The sequence below is a fragment of the Saimiri boliviensis genome, chromosome 16, assembly GCF_048565385.1.
Source record: "Saimiri boliviensis isolate mSaiBol1 chromosome 16, mSaiBol1.pri, whole genome shotgun sequence".
Classification (NCBI taxonomy): domain Eukaryota; kingdom Metazoa; phylum Chordata; class Mammalia; order Primates; family Cebidae; genus Saimiri; species Saimiri boliviensis.
The window spans coordinates 74,107,770-74,132,412 of record NC_133464.1 but is presented as its reverse complement, the minus strand read 5'-3'; the positions used below and the strand labels follow the sequence as shown (position 1 = coordinate 74,132,412).

Below are 24,643 nucleotides of genomic sequence, written 5' to 3'. Positions count from 1 at the left end.
TAATGCCAGCACTTTGGGAGGCCAAGGCGGGTGGATCACGAGGTCAAGAGATCGAGACCATCCTGTTCAACATGGTGAAACCCCATCTCTACTAAAAATACAAAAAATTAGCTGGGCATGGTGGCGCGTGCCTGTAATCCCAGCTACTCAGGAGGCTGAGGCAGGAGAATTGCCTGAACCCAGGAGGTGGAGGTTGCGGTGAGCCGGGATTGCGCCATTGCACTCCAGCCTGGGTAACAAGAGCGAAACTCCACCTCAAAAAAAAAAAAAATCATATGATCTTCTAATATTATGCTGAGTTGTGATCATCTGCTTATATTAAATTCAAGACACATTCAAAGAGATTCCTCAGTGATAATTTTTTAATCAGGAAAAAGTTTTAGATGCTACTTGAGAAAAGGACAAAGTATAGCTGAAGTTTCTCTTTTTGCTAGTTGTTATTTCTGAATTACACTATCTTTCTGGCCATAAAATGAACAAAAGGATTCATTCACTGTGTCATTAGGTATTAAGCATCAGTTGTTAATTCATTCATTTCACATGTTTTACTAGTGCCACTGAATACTGCACAGCCAAAGATAAAGGGGAAGCAATCCACAGGCCAACGAGAAGACGCACAATTGCCATTCAGGTACTGAGGGCTGCAACAAAAGAAGGGTGGTGAGGGCACTAATGAAATTCTTGCTATGTTCTGGTCATTGTAGTAGATTCGTCCCATCTCAATAACAGCTTCCTGGAAAAGGCACTATTAATCCCCCAAAAAACTAAAATTCAGAGAGATTAAGTGACTTTCCCAAGATCACAAAACCAATATGCAATACAGCCATAAATCCAATTCAGGCCTGTCTCACATCACAATTATTTTCTATCTGCTACACCAACTAGCCTCACTGAGTTTTGCAAGGTGCCCTCAGTGCCAAGGCATGAGCCCTGACCAGGGAGTCAGAGTCAGAGAAACTTTTTTTTTTTTTTTTTAGATGGAGTCTCACTCTGTAACCCAAGCTGGAGTGCAGTGGCGTGATTTTGGCTCACTGCAACCTCCACTTCCCAGCCTCAAGTGATTCTCCTGCCTCAGCCTCCTGAGTAGCTGGGACTACAGACAGGCTCCACCACATCTGGCTACTTTTCTGTATTTTAGTAGAGATGGAGTTTCACCATGTTGCCCATGGCGGTTTTGAACCCCTGAGCTCAGGCGATCCGCCCACCTCGGCCTCCCAAAGTGCTGGGATTCAGAGAAACTTTCATGAAGTGGGGACAGATGCAGTCAAGGCTTGTGGGATGAACATGAGTACCACAGGTAGACCAGGGTTGTGAAATATTTTCCAGACAATTGGAAGAGCATGTGAAAGACATACAGATTTTGAGAAATGTCAAGTCTAGGGAACTGCAAGGCTTTTAGCACAAGAAAGCCACTGTGGACTGGAGAGGAAGGATGCCTAGATTCAAATCCCAAATGCTACACTTCTCAGCTTCGTAACTTTGGCAAGTTTTTAATCCTGCTTTTTTCTCAACTATAAAATATAGATAATAATAGTACCTACCTAATAAAGTTGTTAAAGATTAAATGACACAATATATGTGAAATATTTTGTACAGTGATAGAAACCCAGGAAGGGCTCTAATGAATATTATATATTATTATTTTAAAGTAGTTGGAATACAATGTTCAAAGGAGATAGTGGCAGGAGACAAGTTTGAATTGAAAGATTGAGGCCAGAATAAAAAGTGCCTCCTATATTTTATATAATTGGAACATCACTGAAGGATTTAAAGTATTATTTATATGTGTATGTGTGTTTTATATAATTAATTCTAGCTCATCAGTTAAAAATATCTTTCTGATGTCACTGTGAGCAACAGATGAGAAGTGAATCCCGAGGTAAGGAGACCAGCTCTGTGATTACTGCAATAATCCAGGGAGGGTACCATAAGGATCTCAACTGGAAATGAATCCATCGTGATGGAGTGGAAGGACAGGCTGGAAAATACTTAGGAAGTAGTCTTAGTAGGACTTGGTTAACAGAGAGCAGAGGCAGGCTACAGGGGTTGGAGGTGCCAGTCACAGAAATAGAGAAAATGGGAGGAGAAGCAGGCTTTGAAAAAGTGGCATGTCTTGTAAAATTATGTCCTGTTAAAACAGTAAAAGAAATTAATATTTTCAGTCCCCAAATACAGGTGCAATTCTGTTTGAAATAATTATCTAAATAATCTTGCTTGAAGTTTTCAGTTAAAAATAAAGAAATTTCTTGTTAACAAGTAGAAGAAAACACTTAAAATTTTATTGAATAAAGCTAATAAATCATTTAATATCATTTATAGGAACTTATATAACACATATATTCAATACTTTTAGGTAAAGTATAAATTAATGGAAGGAGAGCACACACACAGAGGTTGCATTATGTTTATGATTTTATTAGTCAAAAATACAAAACTGAGCAGCTACATCAAGCAAAAGCAGATGCTTCACAATCCAGCATACAAATCCCTTGGCTTTCAAATTCCCGAAATAGACATATAAATACAGATAACACTGTCAGACCAAAATAGGGTCTTACCAGATCTACAATGTTCTTTTCTTGATATAAATAAGCACATGAATTACATACAGTCATTTGGTGCCAATTATAATTATTTCCTCTGGACTTACCTATCCAAGTAAAGAGAATTTAAACCAACACTCTACTTCTACTTACAAGAATATATGAAAGCATAGTTAACTTCTGACTTATGCCCCCAACTCAGGATCAACAAAGCAATCCTCTTGGGGAAAGCCCATTTCACTACAATTTAAAGTCATTATAAGCATTAAATAAAAGCTAACTACTTGTAATCAAGTATGTTATAATGCAGTTAGAATATTAGATTTCAGATGTTGATTTTTAACATTGTGGATTAAACTCATTAATTCTGACACCTAAGGCAAACACTAGTCAACAGGAATGGAGAAACTTTGGATTAGTGGTATACGTCTGCAGATTTCTGCAACATTCATAGACTCTTCAATGTCTTACGTACTGAAATTTTAAAAAACCATTGTTTTGTCTAGAAACTAATGATACTCATCCAAAACTCATTTTTCAGTACTAAAACATAGTCATAAGTAGAATATTATTCTTATATTAAGATATTAATATGTGTGAAATTTAATACTTCCTTTAAAGTATGAACACTTATCCAATTCATAATTTCAATGAATGAGAATGTCCAAGAGAAACTGTTATAATTCTTTAACTACAAGGACTACACATAGCAGTTTCAGCACCAGGGATAGTAATCTTCCTGGATAGCTGTGAATGCTCTAACACTGATGAATAAATCCTCTGTGTCTAACTTCAAATTAATCATTAGGTTTATGTGAATGAGTATAACAGGATAAGAGCATAGCCACAAAGAAAACATTCAAATTTGTTGTTGTTGTTGTCCTTGCTATTATTCTTGTTATATCTGAGGCTGATATGGTAAAAGATACTGATTTAGGTCAAAGACACCTATTAAATGTGGAAAATTAATGACTCTAAGTAAATATTTCTTGTTTTATACACATTAATTTAAAATACAATCTAACAATGGACCACTGTTTCTCAAGACAACAAAGAAAAACATGAAAATCATGAAGTTCTTCAATCAAACTTAAATAATGCTTATTGCAAACATAAAACATAAAAAACAACACATTTTAAAAGAAATATTATCTTTATAAACATATCCATATGATTCCTGTGTATTAGAATTTTTCACAGGAATTTTAACTAGAAAGTTTTTCTACATGCTTTAAAGAATAAATCAATTTGAACTGTTGATCAACAGCAATATTTTATATACTATTGTATATATTTTAAAGTGAGGGTTAAAAAAGGACACCAAAACCTCTAAGAAGTTAAACTATAAGTTAAATTACATAATTAATTAGGAAGTTAAACTGTAATTAACTTATAGAAGTTACCAAAAAGTGTTAATGCCAACCCCAAGAATGACTATAAATCTATTAGTTAGAATTTCCATATATCTCAATTTCTAATGTGCAATTGTTTTGAAAAATTTGGCAAATCTGAAAAAAGCCATTAATATGTAAATAAATATATCTACATTAATACATATTCTTTATTAATTCTTTATTAGATAATAGATAATTGGGGGTCTGCACAGTTTTGTATCTGGCCATTTATTTGTTTTACATGCCAGTAACAAATATACCATTTTTTGAAGCTACCAATACCAATATATTTTTAATCAGTGGGGCCAGTTCCATGCTGACATATTATGGTTACTAAACAGATTTATAGTTAAGAGACATCTGAGTGTGATGCTGGATCTAGGACACTAGTACTTGTAAACCCAATCACCAGGAATGCATGGATGAATGGCCAAAATTTAGGAAACATATAGGGGGATAAACCAATGATCCATTAACCTAGCAGTATAATGGTTCTCAGGAACCAAGGTGAACAAAATTGCTGGGAGAAGAAATACACGATATTTGCAGAAAAAAACAACTTGCTGCTGAGGCCAGATTCCTTACTGGCATGCCACTCCTCTACCCTGGGTGTAGCCAGTCCTGAGTGAGCCTGGCCTGAGGTTCGCTGGTGATTACTACACGTGCCTACCTAGTGGCATTCCTTGGTCAGTTTGGAAAGTAGAGATAGAAAGCAAACAAACAGTTACCTAATAACAGTAATTCTCTCCTATCCACAGGAGAGTTTTGCCCAGCATTCACATACATGTTGCTACAGAACAACTGATTCATTAATTAACTTAACCACTTACTTAGTAAACTCAGGTCATGGCAAACAAGAGAGGAGGCAATGCTTTCATTCCCAGCTGAAACCATACATATTGAGGATCTAATAATGAGTGCATACATCACCAATTGATTTTTTTTTACTTTTAAAATATTTTGTGGTGTCATGAAAATTTGGTGTAAATCTTAAGGGATATTTGTCTACAGATTTGACGACGCTTTATCTTGCTGTCCAATTAGAAAATGAATGACTAGAAAGATTCTTCTAAAAACTGGCTAAGATCTTTATTTCCAGAATTTTCTTGAGGAGAAAATTCTGTCCTCAAGAAATTCTGTCCTTTTTGGTTTGGCTCCACCTATATTCCGTTACCTCAACCATGTAATCCTGAGGACCTGCCCCTCAGGAGCCAATGCTTTCCTTCAAAGGATCCTTAGACATACGCTGGAGCTGACGCACAAAACTGTCTTGCTGCATTTTTGAGGATCTCAAATTTGGCCTCTTGTTTATATTAACCTTCTTTTTGTTTATCACATTTCCAGATTCCTGTTTACCAAACTTTATATTGCTTTCCTATTCCATTGTTGAGAATCCATGGTCACTACAATGGTCTTTTCAGGTTTGCCCCAACTGTGGCTTGTGTGACCAGTTTTGATTCCTCACCATTTTCCTCCTGATCGCTAGCTCTGGGCATGGAGCCTGCCTAGCTCCTTTTAATATTCCCCACAACTTGTCATATACTTTATCCAAACCAGTTTCCTGCTCAGTCTACAGCCGTGACTCACTACTGCCTGTATTTCCAGATCACTGGAATTACTGCACCATTCCAGATTGCTGCCAGAATTAATTATATTTCTTTCTCTGTAATACTTTGTACTTTTCAAAGAAGAAACACAATTTATCTTGTTTGTGCTTATAGTCCCTTTCTATAATGAGGGCTATTCATTCCCATTTCATTGGTAAGAAAATCAGGACCCAAAGAGGCCAAATAATTTACTTAACACCACAGTTATGATTTAATACCTTGAATGCTAGTTTTGAGGACCTTATTGTTCCCCAAAAATCGTGTTTCAGGGAATTCAGCAGTCCTTTAGAGGAATGATTTTATTCTGACTTTAAAACTTTTTGTTTTTCTTTCTTTAATATATGACATTGCCTTGTAAGTAATCTGTATCAAACTATTGAATGTATTGAATTGTTAGAACTTTTACTTTTTAAGTTCTTTCCTCCTTTCTTTCATTCATCCAGATATTTATCAAGTACTAAACATGTATTAATCAATGAGCATAGTATATTGCTGCAGAGTTTATTTATAAGCTATAATCCCTGCCTTCAAGTAGTGCTAATCTAGTCAGGAAAAAAATCATATAACAAATTATTACAGGATTATATTTTTTTCATAAAAATAAATACCATATAAAAGTATCACTTTCTGAAATCATATTATTTATATACATTTTACTAGTTTATTGCCTGTGACCTCTATTAGAATATAAGCTACATGAGGACAGGGACTTTCATTTACTGCTATATTTCCTGTACCTTGAAACTATACATGGCTTGTAGAATACATTCAATAAATATGTATAGTAAGAAATAAAATGGTTAGTTCTCCTTTAGGCTTTTAAAAAATGACATTATGTTTCTAGTGAATGAAGACTACTTATTAGATACCACGAGTGGCTCTCATTGCACAATCAGTTAGCACGTGGTACTTATAAGATGCTAAATGAATTTAATGTATTTCACTTAAAGTTTTTGTACTTTTTAGTTGAACTTATCGAAAAGGTCATGTGTGTTATATTATTTAATAGATACACAATCTTTTAAATACAGAATTCATGTATTTAACAAACATGTATTGTTAGAAATATGTAGTGTCTCTCTAATGTTATCCCATTTCATGTTTTGCTCACTGGATAGTCATTAGTATGTTTTCTGATGATTCTAAAATGAATGCTATAGAATTGCTACTGTAAAAAATTATTAATTTACTAGTTTATTTAGTAAATTTGGATTTCATTTTAGGTTAAGGCTTATGGTCACAAGGCTTGAAGGGTTGATGTATCAATTATACTGAGTACTTGTTCTTTATATCAACTACTTTTGTTTGTAGTGGTTGCCTGCTAAGTTCCATTGCATCTCTGTTCTTAAATCTGTTCTGTGTTATATGTGATCATATTTCCTTTGGCATTTTTCTTAAATGTCAAACAGATTACATTCCTCAATTTTAGAGTGCTGAGACTATGTCTTTATTGTTATCTTTCAAAATAGTTAACAGTAATAATAACAGGTGTAAAGTTAATATATGTTTTATAGTGATTCAATATAAGATGCTTTCAGTTTGGGCATTAGTAGAGGTTTTTTTTTTTTTAAGAAAAAGTTTATGACATGACATTTCTAGTGAGTGAAGGCTACTTATTAGATACTACTTAAATATATTATGACTTTTATAAATATTTCAAAGAGGAAATAGATAGGAAAAGAAAGCAGAGGTACAAAAATCTGCTGTTGACTCACGTTTTAAAAACTGGACACTATGTGGATAATCTCTGCCATATCTAGGAAGTACATGCCATATGAATGCTGCCACAGTGTTGTGGGTCAATGTCAACACATACGCCTAAGAAATAATATGGAAAAGTTAATCTCATGAAATGCCACTGTCGCTTTAAAGAAGGAAGTCAGGGAAAACCCTCTGTCTTGGCATAAACTTAAAGTACCATGCTTGTTTACGAAGAAAGCAGTAACAAAAGATTTTTAATGAAAAGGAAAAGGAAATAGATATTGAAAAGTATGGTTTACACCATCAGATACATTTTGATATGCTGTTTACTTCTATTGGTTAGTAAATTATAAAGAAGTATTTTGTTATTATTATGTGTTTTTTCTTTTGTCTATTTTTATAAAGCTGCAGATAAAAAGACTTAGCTTATAATATGCCTTCTTTCCCTATGACTAGCAAAAAGCAAAGAAAAGTTGTATTGTTAATTTTACTTAGTGTAATTAAATGGATAAAACATTTAATTTTGAGATAGGAATAGAAATCATTGAGACTATTGTAGGATAAGCAAATGTTGAATATATATTAGGCTAGTCACTAAAAGAAACAAAACACTACAGAAGACACTGATATCCTATTTGCTCTTTGAAGAAGGGAAACCTAGTTAATGAATGAAGAAAAAATAAGTGGAGATTAGTGTATTTATTTAAGTAACTTGAAAACTCGCAAAAACTGTACTAAACCCTCTTTTTGCACCAAACTATAATCCCTTCTATCACCTATTGAGCACTGATTACAGGTACTGTCTAAATGCTTTATATGTGTTACCTCTTTAAATCATCCAAGCAATGAAGATGAGGTAGTTACAATAGTACCCCCTTATCCACGGTTTTGCTTTCCATGGCTTAAGTTACTCATGGTCAACTGTGGTCCAAAGATAATAAATGAGAAACTCCAGAAATAACAATTCATAAGTTGTAAACATTACGCTAATCTCAGTAGCATGATGAAATATCGCACTATCCCACTCCATCCTGCCTGAGACGTGAATCAGCCCTTTGTCCAGTGTATCCTCATTGTACCTGCAACCTGCCCTTTAGTCACTTTGTAGCTGTGTTAGAGATCGGATTGACCATCACAATATCACAGTGCTGTGTTCAGGGAGCCCTTATTTTACTTACTGACTTCAACGTGCAAGAGTAGTGATGCTGGCAATTTGAGTATGCCAAAGAGAAGTTAATGTGCTTCCTTTAAGTGAAATGGTGAAAGTTCTTAATAAGAAAAGAAAAAAAATTGTATACTGAAGTTGCTAAAATCTATTGTAACAATGAGTTTTCTATCCGTGCAATTGTGAAGGTAAAAGAATTTCTTACTAGTTTTGCTGTTGCATCTCAGACTGCAAAAGTCATGGACACACTGGTGATAAGTGCTAGTTAAGATGGAAAAGGCACTACATTGTGGGTGGAAGACATGAACAGAAACATGTTCCAATTGATGACAACGTGTTCCATTAGAGAACACTGAGCTGGTTTGAAGACTTCAGCAAGGGATCCTCTGAAAGGAGTAACACTTAGTCATTTTACAGCAAGTACAAATTGGGTACACAGATTCAGGAATAGGTTTTTACTGAAAAATATAAAAATTATTGAAAAGGCTGCATCTGCTGATGATGAAGCTACTGCCACATTTCTGGCAGAGTTGATGAAGCTGATTAAGGAAAAAGGATACCATTCAAAGGAAGTCTTTAAGATGAAACCAGGCTCATCTGGAAGGAGATGCCTAATAGAACCCACATTCATAAAAGTGTAAAGGAGGCACCAGGGCATACAACATGGCAGGACAGATTAACTCTGGTGCTATGTGGCAACACTGCAGGGCATGTGATACAGCCAAGCGTAGCATACAGAGAAAACCCAAACCCAAGTGCTCTCACAAACAAAAACAAAAATTATCCACCTGTGTTTGGTATAGGGTTCAGTACTACCTGCAGTTTCAGGTATCTACTGGGGGTCTTGGAATGTCTTTCTCTCACATAAGGGAGGACTACTATGTATTTTATAAGTTCAGAAATAGGCTCATAGGCTATTTATCTGGATTTGAACTCCGTCTACCTAATTTCAAAACCCATTCTTTTAGCCACTACACTATAATTTGAAAGATTATTTGGGATTAGGATGGGGATGGTAAAAAAAAAACAAAAACAAAAACAAAAACAAAAAACAGTGAAATATTTGGGAGAAATGTTTTATTTTATAATGTAATCATGTGAGCTCTCTTGGGTTTATGAAAGAAAACACTATGGTATGAATTATGAGGGCAGGGCACACCAGGTGCCCACTATGCTTACTATGCTTCACTGAATGCAAATAGCCTGAAACATGCTATGTTACATGTTCTTGTTACTGCAAAAGAAATCGTGCTGAGTTTGTTTTAATATAAACAAAGAAACTAGTGATAAAGCTGTGGCTAACATATCACATTGCATTTACTTCTCACAATTTTAGATCAGCCAAACATAAATGAAGTTTTATATACCCATTTGTGTATATTTAACAGAACCCTAAACACTAAATACAATAAGCATCTCGATTCTTTAAGATTAGCTTTTACATTAACAACAAAGGGGTTATATATAACGTATATTCCAAAATATTTAAGTTTAAACTCTCAGGTAAAAGGTACAGTTTAGATACTATGTTTCTTCTTTTTACTGCTCTTTTCTGATCCTGACCCTTCTGTCTGTTAAGTCAAAAGAGATACATTGTAGTTCTAGGAAGTCAAAGTTAAAGCCTCCAATGTTTTCATGACAATGGACCAGCTAATTGGTCAATGAAGTAGTTGTTTCAAGCCATTCTTCCACCAGTTAATCATCAGCTGCTAGCACCAGAGAAAGGCTCTAATCCAAAACTTTAGGCACCACTGCTAGGCTCAGATTGTTCTATGAAGTTTCTTAGTTGAGCCTAAGTTTGGTAAAGATGCTATCACCTATTTGAGGAGATTCTAATAATGTTGACACCTATTCCAAAGGATCCTTGGATATTTCCTCACAGCATTTCTTCTCTCCCCATACCCAGGGTGTGTGATTTTTATTATAATTATATAGATATGTAATCACAACCTTTTTCAACAAGGACTAGACTACAAACTTTCTTTTCCAGAAAAGCATAATAAGGAATGATATATTAACGTGAGAATGAAATTACATTTTGGTTAATTTTGATTAATACGATAAAAAATAATTTGTTTATTCCAAGTGATTTTGGGCCAGAATTAAAATGATTTCCAGGAAACAGAAAGGCTAGTGGGATTTTCTGAACCTTTCTAGACATAGATAGAGGTATAAGACCAGATTGGCTCCAGATATCATCTCTTGGTGGGCCGCTTTCAAATATACATGCAAAAACATGAGGATGTTCATTTTAAATGACTTTTCTTGGTCTCATTAGTATCTTTTGGCTGATCAATTTGGTAGAAATTAATAATGGCTTTGGCCTGGGTCCCAGTATAGGCAGTGTGGAATAGGAGTGGAGCTGTGGCTTCAGCCAGTCATAACCAGGATCAAATCCTAATTGTGTCACTTCCTTAAGTGTGACTTTATACAACTGACTGAACCTCTCTTCAGACCAGTGTCCCAGTATGGGGACTATAAATAATTTACTTGAAGTACTAGAGTAAGGGTTTAGAAATAACACATGAAAAAGCACATGGCAGATAAGAGATAATCAGTGTGTGCAGCTACAATTTTAAACAAGCAGCCAGTAAAAATTAAATAGACTCCTTTCTTTAACATATTATTCTTTCTCTAGCTTATGTATACCAACCACAATGGCAACTATTGTGCAATAGATGTCTGTGAAAAACTAAAAGAAATTTACTACTCAATTTTTGTTAGTGTGAAAACATTTTATATATAGTTTTTCTTTCTTTTTGAATTTCACTGAAGGAGTTGTGTAGGTGACTACATATACTGACATGAATTTGTTACTCTTGGCAAGGAGGCAGAGAAGAGGGAAACTTAATTTATTTAAATGAAAATTTGTCAACCTATGCTATCTGAAAAAAATATTTTTTTAAAAGTAGAAATGGGTATCATGTTTTAGATCACTTTCACCTGGGTGGGAACATGAATATATTCATGAAGGCAGCACTTCTACTGGCAAGAATTTCAGTAGGGGAGATGAGGAGCATAGGGCTGCGGGTAGCAGCAAGAAAATGAGTAAGACACCAAAGGAGGAAAGCACAGTGTATTAATTGAGGATAGAGAGAAATTCATGTTGACTGAAGTCCTGTTTTCCCACCTGGGGACTTTGGTATTGAAAGTGATACATACATCAGGTATTGTTTGTGTACAGAATAAAAGTTAAACACATGCAGGTGAATTCGTTTCCTGGGGCTGTGGTAACAAAGTACCACAAACCATGGGGCTTAAAACAACAGAAATTTATTCTCTCACAGCTCTGGAAGCCAGAAGTCAGAAAACAAGGCATCAGCAGGGTCATGTTGTCTCTGGAGGCTCTAGAGAATTTTGCCTTGCCTTTTTCTTGCTTCTGGTACTTTCGAGAAGTCCTTTGCTTTCTTCAGCTTGCAGCTGCTTAACTTTAATCTCTGCCTCTGTCTTCACATAGCCTTCTTCCCTGTCTGTCTTTACATTGTCTTTCCTCTGTGTGCATTTTTGTCTTTGTGTCTCTTCTCTTATGAGGACATAGTTATGTTTGGTAAAGGGGCCACTCTACTCCATTATCTCATCTTAAGGTCACATTCACAGGTACCTGAGGTTGGAACTTGGATGTATTTTTTTGGTGGACACAATTCAACCCAAAATGAAAATTATTTAAATAGCATTATTAACCTGAAAGTAGTGGTTCATCACTGTAAATTTTCTCAATTAATGGATATTAAAGGAATAAATCTGTCAGGAGTCTATCAGTCATAATTTTTTAAATGATAAAAAGGGCTGTACACACTGAGAAAGGGCGGATCTGTGGTATAAAGTTCCTGCCAGGAAGAGAATGAGATAAAACTAGAAAATAAGCTAAAGTATGAAGAGTCTTTGGTACCAATAGGACTTAATTTCTTAGGCAAAGAGAATTACTGGTGATGTTTTCACAGATGCAACACATGTATGTAGAAGCTATTGTGATGAATAAAGTAAAACCCTGGACCACTAATCTGTCCATCTAGGTGGAATGTTAGGAAGACTATCAATGTAAGAATGTACTGGAGGAGAGTGAGTGTGAAAACAAGGAGACCAGGTATGAAGTGACCAGAATCTAAATGAGGATGATTGCAGTGAGAATGAAAAAAAAATGGGATGAATGCTACAGTCACTCCCAGGAAGAATGGGTAGAGGTATGACAATTTAATGGTGAATAAGTATGTGTGTATTGTGCATTTGTATGCATATTTATGTGATGTTTAAGGGTAATGCGTGCTTTAGGGTATTAGTACAATATCTAGTTCCTTTGAGATTCCAGAATACTTATTATTTTAGTTTCATTTTACATTTTTAATGATTTGCTAATTAATTTTCTATGTGTCAACACAATCTTTTTCTAAATGAAAAATTCAATATCACTCATTTCAATTAGTTTAGTTTTTGGCATGCAAATATTTGTTGGTTGGTAAGCATCAACATTTTAACCATTCCCAAATTGGGTCAACCTAGGTTACAAATATAGAATTTCTATTTTGTGTTTGTGTTCCCTCTTTAAGAGGAAAATTAGTGGAGCAAAAAAGGTAGAAGAAGTAGTGATAGTTTGAAGAAACTGATGTTTAAGTTTGATGAAGAAATTCTAAATAGACACCTAGAGAGGCTAAATGACTTAGAGTCCCCAAGGCAGGACAAATTGCATACACTGATCCTAAAAGAATCTGAAAACTAGATCGCTGAACAACTCTCAATGGTCTTTGAGGAGTCATAGAGAACTAGAAGAGCCAGAGGATTGAAGTGCTAAAGGCAGAGGGAGGTTAATTCTCGAAAATCTACAGCAAGTAGCTTAGTATTTCAAAACCAATAATAATACGTCGCACAAATATATTTTCATTTAAGTTTGCTTAGATACAGAAACAGAGGGTATCCAGACTTTAACTAGACAGTTGTCAAGGTCCTTTATGATATTCTTTGGAAAAACCAGAGGAACATGTGTGCTAGTTATCAGCACACTATGGTAGCAAATTTATTATCGAAGGCTTATATGAAAGGCTTACACTGTTTGACTACAACTTGCAATAAGAAATACATATTACATCATTACCTAGTAAGCATACATACGTATTTTTATGTATATGTGTGTGTAATTAAAACAGATTTTATAAAATGGTACTTATCCTTACAAAATAGATGTATTTTGAAATTTCTCATTCTGTGTGTTTTTATTCTATTTCATTTAAAAAAAACCCTGCTGGTTGCAACCCACTAAATCAATTTCATGACTCCCTAATGGGTTAGGACCCACAGTTTGAAAAACGTGAATTGATTCAAGCAGAGTGTTACTGGTGACTACTGAGCTGTTTTCATCCTGTTCAATCAAACATTTGAATGAAGGTGTAGAAGGAATGTTCCCACATTTGCACACAGGACAATAAGGCAATAAATTACTTGCATGATATAATCAGGATTAAGAAATTCCTAGCGGATGAAATTTAAATGGAAAATTAAATCAAAAATTTGAATAAGATAAAATAATTTTTTTTTGATCCAAGAGTCTCCCTCTCTTGCCCAGGCGGGAGTGTAGTTGTGCAACCTCTGCTCATTGCGACCTCTGCCTCCTGGGTTCAAGTGATTCTCCTGCCTTAGTGTCCTGAGTAGCTGGAATTACCGGTGCCTGCCTGGCTAACTTTTGTATTTTTAGTAGAGATGGGAATTTCACAATGTTGGCCAGGCTGGTCTTGAACACCTGACCTCAAGTGATCCACCTGCTTTGGCCTCCCAAAGTGTTGGGATTACAAGCTTGAGCCACCATGCCCTGCCTTAAAATTTAAATTGATATGTATTATTTTGTACTTTGTATCTTAAAATCTACATGTAAAGCTACAAATTGCACATATGCTGCTGCTAACAAAACAGTAATAACAAAAGAAGCAGCTTAGCTTTTCAGGGTTGATAATTATTTCATGCAGAAGCTATTGTGGTTTAGAAAGCAAAACCCTTTATTAATCCTCAATAATCCTTGATGGTCTAATCTGCCAATCAAGATGAAACTTTAGGAAGATTACCCATGTAAGGATGGACTACAGAACAGTGAGTGCGGAAAAGAGGAGACCAGGTATGAAGTGACTAGAATTTGCAAGATGGCTGCAGTGAGAATGAAAAAAATGGGATGAATGCTAGATCTATTGCAAGGAGGAATGGGCAGAGCTATAATTAATTTTAATGGTGATAATAATTTCAAAATGAGAGGAGAATGGAAAAAAATTATTTGATAAACTACTATGTGCCAAATATGAATCACTACTACATTATCTCAATCATTAGGGTCATGTTAAGAAAAAAGCCCAAAACCAAAGCAAACCAGGCAGATCTGATTTGATTTAGGGCAACACTAACAGGAGCGATATTTCTAAAGGTTGAGGTAAGAATTTTCCTCTGTTTTATACGGGTCCAAACCTACACCAAATTTGGAGTATTTTGTTCAAATAGAGTTTAGAGGAAAGCAAGAAATCTGTTCTTTAAAGAACAGGTGAAGGAAGTGGGAATATTTAGTGTGGAGAACTGCTATTTCCATCCATTTATTTTTGAACACATTTATTCATTGTAAATTACAAGTCAGGCAAGATAGGTGCCAAACAAAACCTCCAAAAATAATGACACAAAATAACTACACAAAATAACTGTGGGTCTTTCCCCACAGCCAATGAAGGGAAACATTATTGATTGACACTAGCTACTACATTAAGCATGTTAAATGTATTAGCTCCTTCAATCCTATGAAATAGTATTATAATCCTTACTTTGGGTTGAGTAAACTGAAGCTTTGAAGCTAAAGTCATTTTCCCAACATCGCACATGTAAGTGAGTGGTGGAACTAGAATCCAAATTCAGATTCCATTGAATCTAGGGCACGACTTCTCAACCACTCTGCAATATTTCTTGAAACTCTGATTCCTAGGTTTCTTATCTTTGAATTGTTGCCCTTAGGAAGTACGGGTATGCAAAAATGCATACAAACTTAATATTCACCACATAAAATACATTTTTAATCTGTTGATTAAAAAGTAAACATATTAGGTATCTTCTATTATTATGTAGTTATTTTTTATTTCAAAATATTGTCAATGTAAATGCAAAGTTATGTGCACATTTGCCAGGAAAAGGTTTTGTAGGTCAAAGAAAACAGACCTGCTGAGTTTTCTAAACCTTATGCTTTGGGGATGTTATGAAAGACATTGAACTGTGCAATTATGCAGACTTGTATTTGGTTATAATTGGTATTACATGTGTTTATAGGTCATACAACACATTAACACACATTATGCCTGTATACTAAGGAGACAAAGACACATTAACTGTATGCTAGTTGCTTAGTTGAAATTATTTTATGAAATTCTCACTTCCCTATGGGACAGGTGTTATCAACCCTATTTAAGGAATGAGCAGTCTGAAACTCAAATAGCTTGAGTAGACTGCAAAGGTAGTAAGTTGTGAGTATGACTCAAAGAATCATGCACTTTCCACAGTATCATAGCACCTATGAGGAGCTGACTGTCTACGGGAGAAAGCTTTTTAATTGGTAAGCTCTTATCTCTGAAATTGAATTAAGTATGCAAAGAAGTGGAGTTCTTCTTAGAAATGGTGATATGTTTACCCACTCCTTATCTCCACTAAAGGAAAAAGAGCAGAAAAAATACAACCAAATGCACACACATACGGCTTAAGAAAAAAAACACAAGGAAAATTAAAGTGGAAATGTTAAAATGATGTTAAGTTATTCATTCAGACAGGAAATAGAAAGTTCAGGTTGTCACTGTCTCTCAAAGTACTCATGAAAGAAGTCTAAAAATAGCAAAAGGTAGAACTTACTGCCATATACATATATGCACAGTGGGTAAAAAAACCTAGTGTGACAACCTTTCAGTCTAGAGTTATGTATTTTAAAAAGATATCATTTTAAATTTGCAAATGAAACAGTACTCTTAAAAGCAGATGATACTCACTTGGGACAGAGAAAAATGTAGTAGAAGGATATAAATGTTACGGGATTTTTCAATTATATAGTATATCTCAAGTCACACTATTATGACTTGTATGTTTTGTAAATTTCCCGTACAGTTTCAACCATTCCAGCATTTTATAATTCAATTGTCGTTTAATTTAAACGGACATACTAGTTACTACTACTTTCAGAAGTGTTTGCTTAACTACCTTAATAATTCAATCACTTTGGTGCAAGTTTAAACAAATAAACAGACGTGCAACCAGGAAGTAATCCTAAGCACTGGTTTTGAGGAACTTTCTTATAACCTGTGGTACTTAGAATTTTACTGCGTTCCCATATCCCAGGAGTTAACTTGACTAGCAGGTCCAATTAAATATGAATAATAAAACTGATTATGATGGATTTGTAAATTGACCTTTTTCATTTGTGATGACAATTAAAAGGATCTGAATATACCTCAAGATACCTAATATTTCTGGTGACTTGCAATAATCTTTATTGAAAAGGGCAGAACTTACGATATATTAAAGAAAATTATATCCTTCCTTTCAAGAAACGGTCATGCTTAGTTTTAATTCAATACTAGCAGCAAGATTACTGTGTACATTTTAATTTTTAAAAATTAAAGACTTATTTTTTGTCTCTTGTATCTGTGCAGACACAGATATGTACTTTTCTCACAGATCAAGGCTGGCAGTGAGAACCACCCATGTTTTTAGATAATTTCAAAAAGCCTCTGAATCGTACATGCCTATGAAAAAAGGAAACATTAATAATTGGCATCATACCGGAGGATCATCAGAGATTTTGAAGTGTGGGATTTGTCGTTCCAACCAAACTCCCCCACAGTGTCACACGCTGTAGCCTTTTTAGGCTGGGAGGCGAGTTCAAGAGCTATTTGTTGTTTCGAGCTTGATCCAGAGAGGATCACTGTTTGACAAGTTCTATTTTAAGTCGTGCCTGAGTGTGCAGGTGTCAGCCTTTCATGGCTGTAGAAAAAGCACCATTACACTCCATCTGTATTCTTCCCCCGACAATGCAGGATCGCCCCTCCACCCTCGCTCCCCGTGCGTTTGTTTCTGCTTTCCCAGCCACTTTTTCTTTCGGAAATCTAGGGAGGGCAGGCGGACAGGACTGCGAGGAAGGGCGAAGAGGGGCAGAAAGAGGTCGTCTGCCACTCCCCTACCTTACAAGGCACGTGGCACTGGCAGCAGCAGCAGCTGGATGCAACCACGGAGATGAGGAACCTCCTCCTAGCAAGAGGATATTGAGAGGAGGAGGAGGTGGTAGGGAAGGCAAGACGTGCACACTGTGTCCTTCCCCACAGGGAGAATCCACCCTCAAGGGAAAAACCACAAGGAAGCCACTACCCGCCCCGCCTCTGCCAGCTTGCCCCGGTGTCTGGCAGCAGTCCCCATGCACCTGCTCACCTGTCTATCCATTCCGAGTGGTTGGGGGAGGGACGAGGGGTGTCGGGGTGGGTAGGTGGGAAGAGAAGGAGGGCAGGGCGAAAGAGGGGGTGCACCGCGGGCTCCGCCCCCCCGGTGGCTGTGCGCAGGCGCAGTGGCCGCTACCGCAGGCAGGGGGCGGCAACATGGCGGAGTGAGCGGCGGCGTCGGGGCTTCACAACAACAGTGGCGCCCGTAGCAGCGGCGGCAGCAGCGTCCATAGCGTCGGCCACAGCCTGAGCTTCAGCACCGGCCGGCGCCGTGGCCGGCTGCTCGCGCCCCAGGGCTTCTCGGAGCGGCGGCAGCATCTCCGCGGGGGGCGGGCCGGGCCGGACGGACCGGGAGAGGGAGCGAGGAGAGGCGGCGGCGGCGGCACACCTGCTGGGCGGGCACGGCCGCTGGCCCGGCGGCGGTTAGCGGTACCGCCACCGCCGAGAATCAGCTTGCGGGTCCCCCGCCGCCTCCGCCGGGGAGAGCGCCGGGGCGGGCCGGGCTGAGGCGCAGGCGGGGAGCGGGCCCGGCGCCGCGGCGCTGGTGGATGCTGGGGCTCGGAGGCGCCGGCCGGGGGGCGGGGGCCGAAGCAGGTATAACGGTCCCGGCGGCGGCGGCGCCGCTGCTCTTCCCTTCCCTTCAGGAGGGGGGCCAATGGCGAGCGAGAAGCCGGGCCCGGGCCCGGGGCTCGAGCCTCAGCCCGTGGGGCTCATTGCCGTCGGGGCGGCTGGCGGAGGCGGCGGGGGCAGCGGCGGTGGCGGCCCCGGGGGCAGCGGGATGGGGGAGCTGAGGGGGGCGTCCGGCTCCGGCTCGGTGGTGCTCCCCGCGGGGATGATTAACCCTTCGGTGCCGATCCGCAACATCCGGATGAAATTCGCAGTGCTGATCGGACTCATACAGGTCGGAGAGGTCAGCAACAGGGACATCGTGGAGACGGTGCTTAACCTGGTAAGGAAAAGGCGTGCTCTCCATCTGCTTCCCCAGCCCCCACATCCTCCGTCCCCGACGCCTGGCTCCCACCCTCCACCCCCAGGGTCACACGCGCCGCGCGTCCGTGGGAGCACAGAGCGTTCTGCCGGTATTGCCCAGCGGGTGACCTGCCTGCGTGCTGCCAGAGCCATGCCACCTCTCTCCTCTCCTCTCTCTGGTCCTCTCCTGCCACCTGAGCGCGGTGCCCAACTTAACACCGCTTCTTAGCACTCCTTGGGACTACGAGTAAACCAGTGTCCTCGGTGAAGGTTTTGGGTTGACTTTAGAGTTTGCTTAGGAGGTGAGGAGGCCTCCTTTCTCTGGGCTTCTTTCTCCCACACTCTTAATTGTCCGTGGTGTCGCTCTCCGAGGATGACAGCCTTGCCCCTGGAGCCCCAATTCCCCCGTGCTGCTGAAATGTGAGAAGCGCATTAGCTTCCAACTTGAACAGCTGGGGTGGGATGTTTTCGAGGGAGAAAGAAAATGATGCAGTTTTGCATCTGTCTTTAAATATTCCAAGGCTATGATGGAGAGTGTTGTGCCTGTATCCATTCCCCTCCATGTCTTAAGCAGCCGTCCCTTCTTTGTAATATTGCCCCGAATGTACTGATCCCATAGTTATTTTTTGTGCACACAAAGTGTGCACCTTGAGTGAGGGCACCAAATCATACAGGTTGATTGCTGTGGTTACCTTCAGTCGCGTGGCATGTGGTAAAGACTACAGGAAAGGTTTTAAACGCAGCCCTAGGTTTTGGTTCCTTTCATGATAAGAAAGAGTTACTGCAGAAGTGTGTATGACTTAATGTTTTGCGCTATCTACAGAGAGGCTCAGAAGCGTTTAAGATGTCAGGGAAAGAAATGGAAACAAGTAAGGAGAGGAGAATCATAAATTGAGGATAATTAAGAGCAGTTCATTTTTAATGCTTTGTAAATGGAGTTTTTTTTTTTTTTTGGATGCAGCAAAGCCTTTTAAACAGTTTCCTCTGCAATATCTAGTCTGACATACTGTAAGGTTGGGCTTTGGGAGGCAAGACATAAATCGAGAGCAATCAATTGAGTATTGTATTTGGTTTGGAGTCACAGGAATATAAACCTATGCTTACAGGGGTACTTTGTAACACCCATGCAGTCTGGTTTTTTAGCTAAGCAATTATTTTTACTTGCTTTATTGGAAAACTGAGAGAAAGCTGCAGCTACATCAGTGGTGTCCTGAGACATGCATTAAATAATGTCTACGGTTTGTGAACCTCCTAAATTCACAGAAAAGTTGAAGCGTCCCCCCCCCTTTTGCTAGTGTGTGAAGTGAAAGCAGATTATCTGTCTTTGTTACATTCACTGCTGTTTAAAAGAAAACACCTCTTTTTACTTTTGTGTATCATTCAAATAAATCATTATGAAAAGTCAGTTTAAGTTTGAGAGAATGTCATTAAGTTGATTTAACCAAGTTCTTTTCAGAACGCTACTAGAAATATGGTTTTCTCGAGTTTTAATTTTAACTAGCTGCAAATAAGAGGTCAGTTCTTGTCATTTCTTTTTAGAAGAAGATAAATGAAATTTCAAACTGTTAGTATGTTGGCAGGCAACTGTATTTCTGTAATTTAAAGGAACACATTTTCAGGTTTTACCAATTTTGATCTAACCAGTATCATTTTTACATTACATTATATTAGGCTGTTTTAGTAAGTATTTGTTTGCTTACTTAATACATTTTAACCTGGTAAGAGGCAGTAGAGCTTTCACAACCTGGAAACTGATTTGAATGTATAACCAGTTTGGACTCTGCAGCAGTAGCAATGTATGCTGAATCAGTTCTTAACAGATGGGGTTTTTTAGATATACAGTAGACCAAGAAAGGAAGTGAAATGTTTCTCTTGAGATAAAAAAGAAATTTAACTCTTCAGAGCAGTGAAAATCTGGCATGAAGTTTCAATATGCAAATGTTATTTTGGAGAACTTTACCATTAAGCTTAGAGTCACTAGAAATAAAGTAATACTGAAATAGTATATCCAAAAATCCACTTAAGACTTTGTGATTGCAATGATATTTGGAATTTAAAAAGTTAGGTTTAAAATTTCTTTGTATGTATTTAAAGAATGCAATAGATTTTTAAATAGAAACTTTTGGGGAAAACAATAAATAACAAAAAGAGCTGTTTATTACTAAGTTCTTAATTATATTATGGAATATAAACTAGTCATTTGAAGTGTAATATTTCTTGAACTATAGGCTTAGGGCTTTATTGTCTAGTACACTCTTGAAAACGTCATAGGAAAATTTAAGCAGATTCTCAAAAATATGTGGAAGTCATGGGCATTTAAAAAATTAATTATTGCAACTTAATTCTATTTATTTAATAAGTAAACCTATAAAATTCATATAGGACATTCAGTGACTCCTTAGAGTTTGGAAACCTTTACTATTAAATCTAAAATGATTTTTTAAATTTTTCCGTTTTAATTTAACACATTAAATTAAAATGTAAGGTGAAATAGTGAACTACCTATTACTGTGCCCTGAATGACGGAAAAGAAAGTAGAACTAATAAAACTTCAAAACAAGGGTTTCTGCCTTCAACAGTATCCTGTCTCAGTCACTTTTGTCAGTATATTTTTCCTGTTTCTTTTTTCTTCCTATGTAAGAATACTCATAAATACTTGGATTTTTAGTTTCTCACAGGCCTTGGCCAAAGATTTAAAAGTTGGGCAGAGTCAAGTTTAAGCATACACTAAAATATAGGATTTCTTCAATACAGAAGTGGCTGTAGTTTTTCTGCTTTGTTTCCCCAAGGTTTAGAGACCCATTTTTACTACTAGGTGGACTGTGGGAGTTTGGTGAAGAATCACCAATGTGATACGAATCTTTATTAGAGATGTATTTTGTGTAATGATGTTATAGTTGACTTAAAACATTGAAATTGGAATGGATAATGTTAGGAAGATGGGTAAATTAGTTTGTGAATAAAGTTACAATGAGAGTGTATTGTCAAGGATTTTGCATTGTAGCTCTATTAATGAGAGAAGTTGGTCATTAAACTGGCTTCAGGAGGAATTATTTAATGTGGCAGTATAAAAGAATTTAACTACAGAGAAGAGATTTTGTTGATTGTTTTCAGTTGTAAAGATGGCATACTACCTAATCTATATCTTTTATAGGTGTACTTAACATGTTTATATAAGCTTTCTACATATTTGAAGTAAAAGCTGTGTAAATATCTTGTGCTATCATTGTTTATAAAATGAAAGTTTCTCTTATAAACATATTTCTAGAAAAACATGTTTATAATAGAGGATTAATATCTACTTCATGAAATAATTCATAAATTTTTTGGAGTGGCTTTCTTATGTATTATGATATAATTCTGTGATTATAATTACAGAATTTAATTATAGACTTGAAGTTTTTTATAAATAAATGAATTCATGAAATTTTTTCGTGGATTTGTAGATTTCATGAGTTAGTGTGAGTTATATCAGTGTGTCTAGTTGTAGAGAAAATGATATTTCCTCTGATTTTTTTTTTACATTCTAAGTGGCATGTTGTTGGCTGTACTGAAAACATAACAAGATACTTTGAGAGGATTTATGGTTTACTAAGTTTCTTTCATCTTGGCTTATGGATCATGGTATTTTTGTTAAAAGGGAAACTAAGTTTTTTTTTGTGCTTGAATGACTGTAACTCTTCTTCCTTAGAGTTTTTTTTAAATTTGCAGCTTGATAGTCATGATTTTCATTTTAAAAATATTTAGAATTTTACAAACAAGAGATGTCTTCTGCATTTGAATTAAATTTATTTAAAAATATATAGCTGCATCTTACATATATATATGTAAGCCTTTTCATATTAACTGGAGTTATATTTTATTCTGGCAATTGGGTATGGAAAATAAAATTCAGAATTCATATATAAATGCTAGGGGTTTTAATATCTTAAGGAGCTTTGAGATTTTCCACAGAAATATTAATTTAGCCATATAATGACACTAAGGCCGCAAATATTCTATAGTCAGTCTATGATCACATTATATTAATTTTAAATAAATGCTGTGTATGTTGCTAGTTACTTTTGGGCAAATACTATGCTGTTGATTAAAAATATCTGGAGGTTCTTTATTCTTTTGCTATACATTTCCCAAACATAATGTAAAGTAATTCATTGGGTCTAACAGACCCAACTCCCATTTATGTCACTGGTGTAGCTGTATTATAAAATTCAGTCATCTGCATTTTTTTTTTTTTTTTTTTTTTTTGCTATTACTGACAATACCGTTATGAATCAGTTCCAGGTTTTCCATTTCTTGTCATTATACCATGTCAGCATATCTCTTTGGCATCACATACCACTCTGTAGTATTGGAGTTATTTATGTGTGTTTCCCTTCCTAGGCTGTGAACTCCATGAGGGCAGGAACTGATTTTATGTATATATATATTTTTGTATTTCTAGCCCTTGGATAAGTTAAGTGCATTTGGAGTGTGCAGGACACTCTCATTATGCAGTAATGATTATGAACAATTTCTGAAGTTATATTAAACATTATGGTCCACACCTAGAATCCTGAAATAAATTAACTCATGTAAACTCAACTCATAAAACTTCATGTATTTCTTATTCCTCAAACTAGAATTATGTGTCGAATGTGTGTGATATTAACTGCCTATGTAGGCATTACTGCATATATAAATGTTATTTTGAACTGGCATCTGTTAATAAGTTGGAACCTGGTAAAAACTTTTCAGTGAACTTGTATATATAATCAGATACTGCATACCAAGGTCATGTTGTTAGCAAAGAAAATACATAATGCGTTGAAGAGAAATTATAAAAAATATTGTCAGCATTTGTCATATTGCCAAGAATAGTGGACATCTATTATTTTTGTCAGTAGTATCTCCAGATATTTCAGTGCATCATTTTGCTTGTCTGACGTTTTGTGTGTCTGGTGTACATTTCTCTTTTTTGTAGTGGTACCTCAGTTTTTCTTTGATGACTCACTTTTTCCCAGTTTGTAGTTCAGCTAGTTTAGGTGGGTCTGCCTTGAGGGTGAGACATCTAACCCAGGTGTGGCAAGAAGCATGGTGACTGGTTCAGGGCCTAACATTTAACCCAACGGTAGCAAGCTAGAGTCGGTTCCAGGAATTATGCTGGAAGTCTTTCTGATGGAGATACTGAATGTGTACATTATTAGAGTTGTAGGTCCCTGTCTTAGAATTTGACCAAGTGTGAAGCCAACTGACTCATCATTCTGTTGACCCGCTTGGAATTCTCTATGTCTGTGGTGTTTATTTTCTAACCATTAAATTATCTCCTTTAAAATTTATTGTTATTTATTTCAAATCAATGTAAGATGGTTTTTTTGTCACTTGTAAACAGAAGGGATCCCCAGTGGCATAGACATTAGTATCTGGAAATGACATATTGTAGGGAACAGACCTTAAATCTTGAAATGGAATGCAAGGCAGTCCGAACTTTGTGGTTCTCTAGCAGTTCCTTTTAAGGAATTACAGAGCAGCTGTTTAAATTGTCACCTGTGTTCTTTGTCCGTGGAACTACTGAGGTTGGAATTTTAGGGATACTGGAATGTTTTGGCCACTTTTTGGGGTCTTTGATAATGTCTTTTAAGAGAGCAGTTAACTTTGGTCCCAGTTAGCATGCTTGAAACCAGAGCAGAAAGAAGATGTAGCCTTTACAAGTCAGAGAGGCTCTTTCTGCTTGTAGCTGCCATCCAAGATAGCAGAGAATCAGAATATTAAAGCTTTGGAGGTCAGAAATCCCTAAGTTTCCACGCCATGCCAAAGTTGCTAAGAGGAAAGCCAAGAGTTTAAATTAGGACCAGATAAA

At 37.0% G+C, this 24,643-nt stretch overlaps 1 protein-coding gene and 1 long non-coding RNA gene across 19 annotated transcripts in view; one reads left to right on the top strand and one right to left on the bottom strand.

The window, feature by feature from the left end:
- LOC141581664 (uncharacterized) overlaps positions 1–17,934 on the bottom strand; it is a 473,937-nt gene extending 456,003 nt beyond the window's left edge. For 2 of the 5 annotated variants that reach the window (XR_012514432.1, XR_012514428.1), the window contains exons 1-2: positions 17,828–17,934; positions 7,260–17,650 (exon numbers count right to left, since the gene is read on the bottom strand). This is a non-coding gene — a long non-coding RNA (uncharacterized LOC141581664). The remainder of the gene's footprint in view (positions 1–7,259; positions 17,651–17,827) is intronic. The other 3 variants (XR_012514430.1, XR_012514431.1, XR_012514429.1) reach the window with 3 other exon arrangements.
- A 22-nt stretch (positions 17,935–17,956) lies between these two features.
- NBEA (neurobeachin) overlaps positions 17,957–24,643 on the top strand; it is a 702,569-nt gene continuing 695,882 nt past the window's right edge. For 12 of the 14 annotated variants that reach the window (XM_074387843.1, XM_074387839.1, XM_074387837.1 and 9 more), the window contains exon 1: positions 18,419–18,784. In XM_074387843.1, the coding sequence (XP_074243944.1) occupies positions 18,491–18,784 (294 nt within the window). In that variant the 5' untranslated portion in view covers positions 18,419–18,490. Of the gene's footprint in view, positions 18,785–24,643 lie in introns of all 14 variants that reach the window. The other 2 variants (XM_074387836.1, XM_074387840.1) reach the window with 2 other exon arrangements.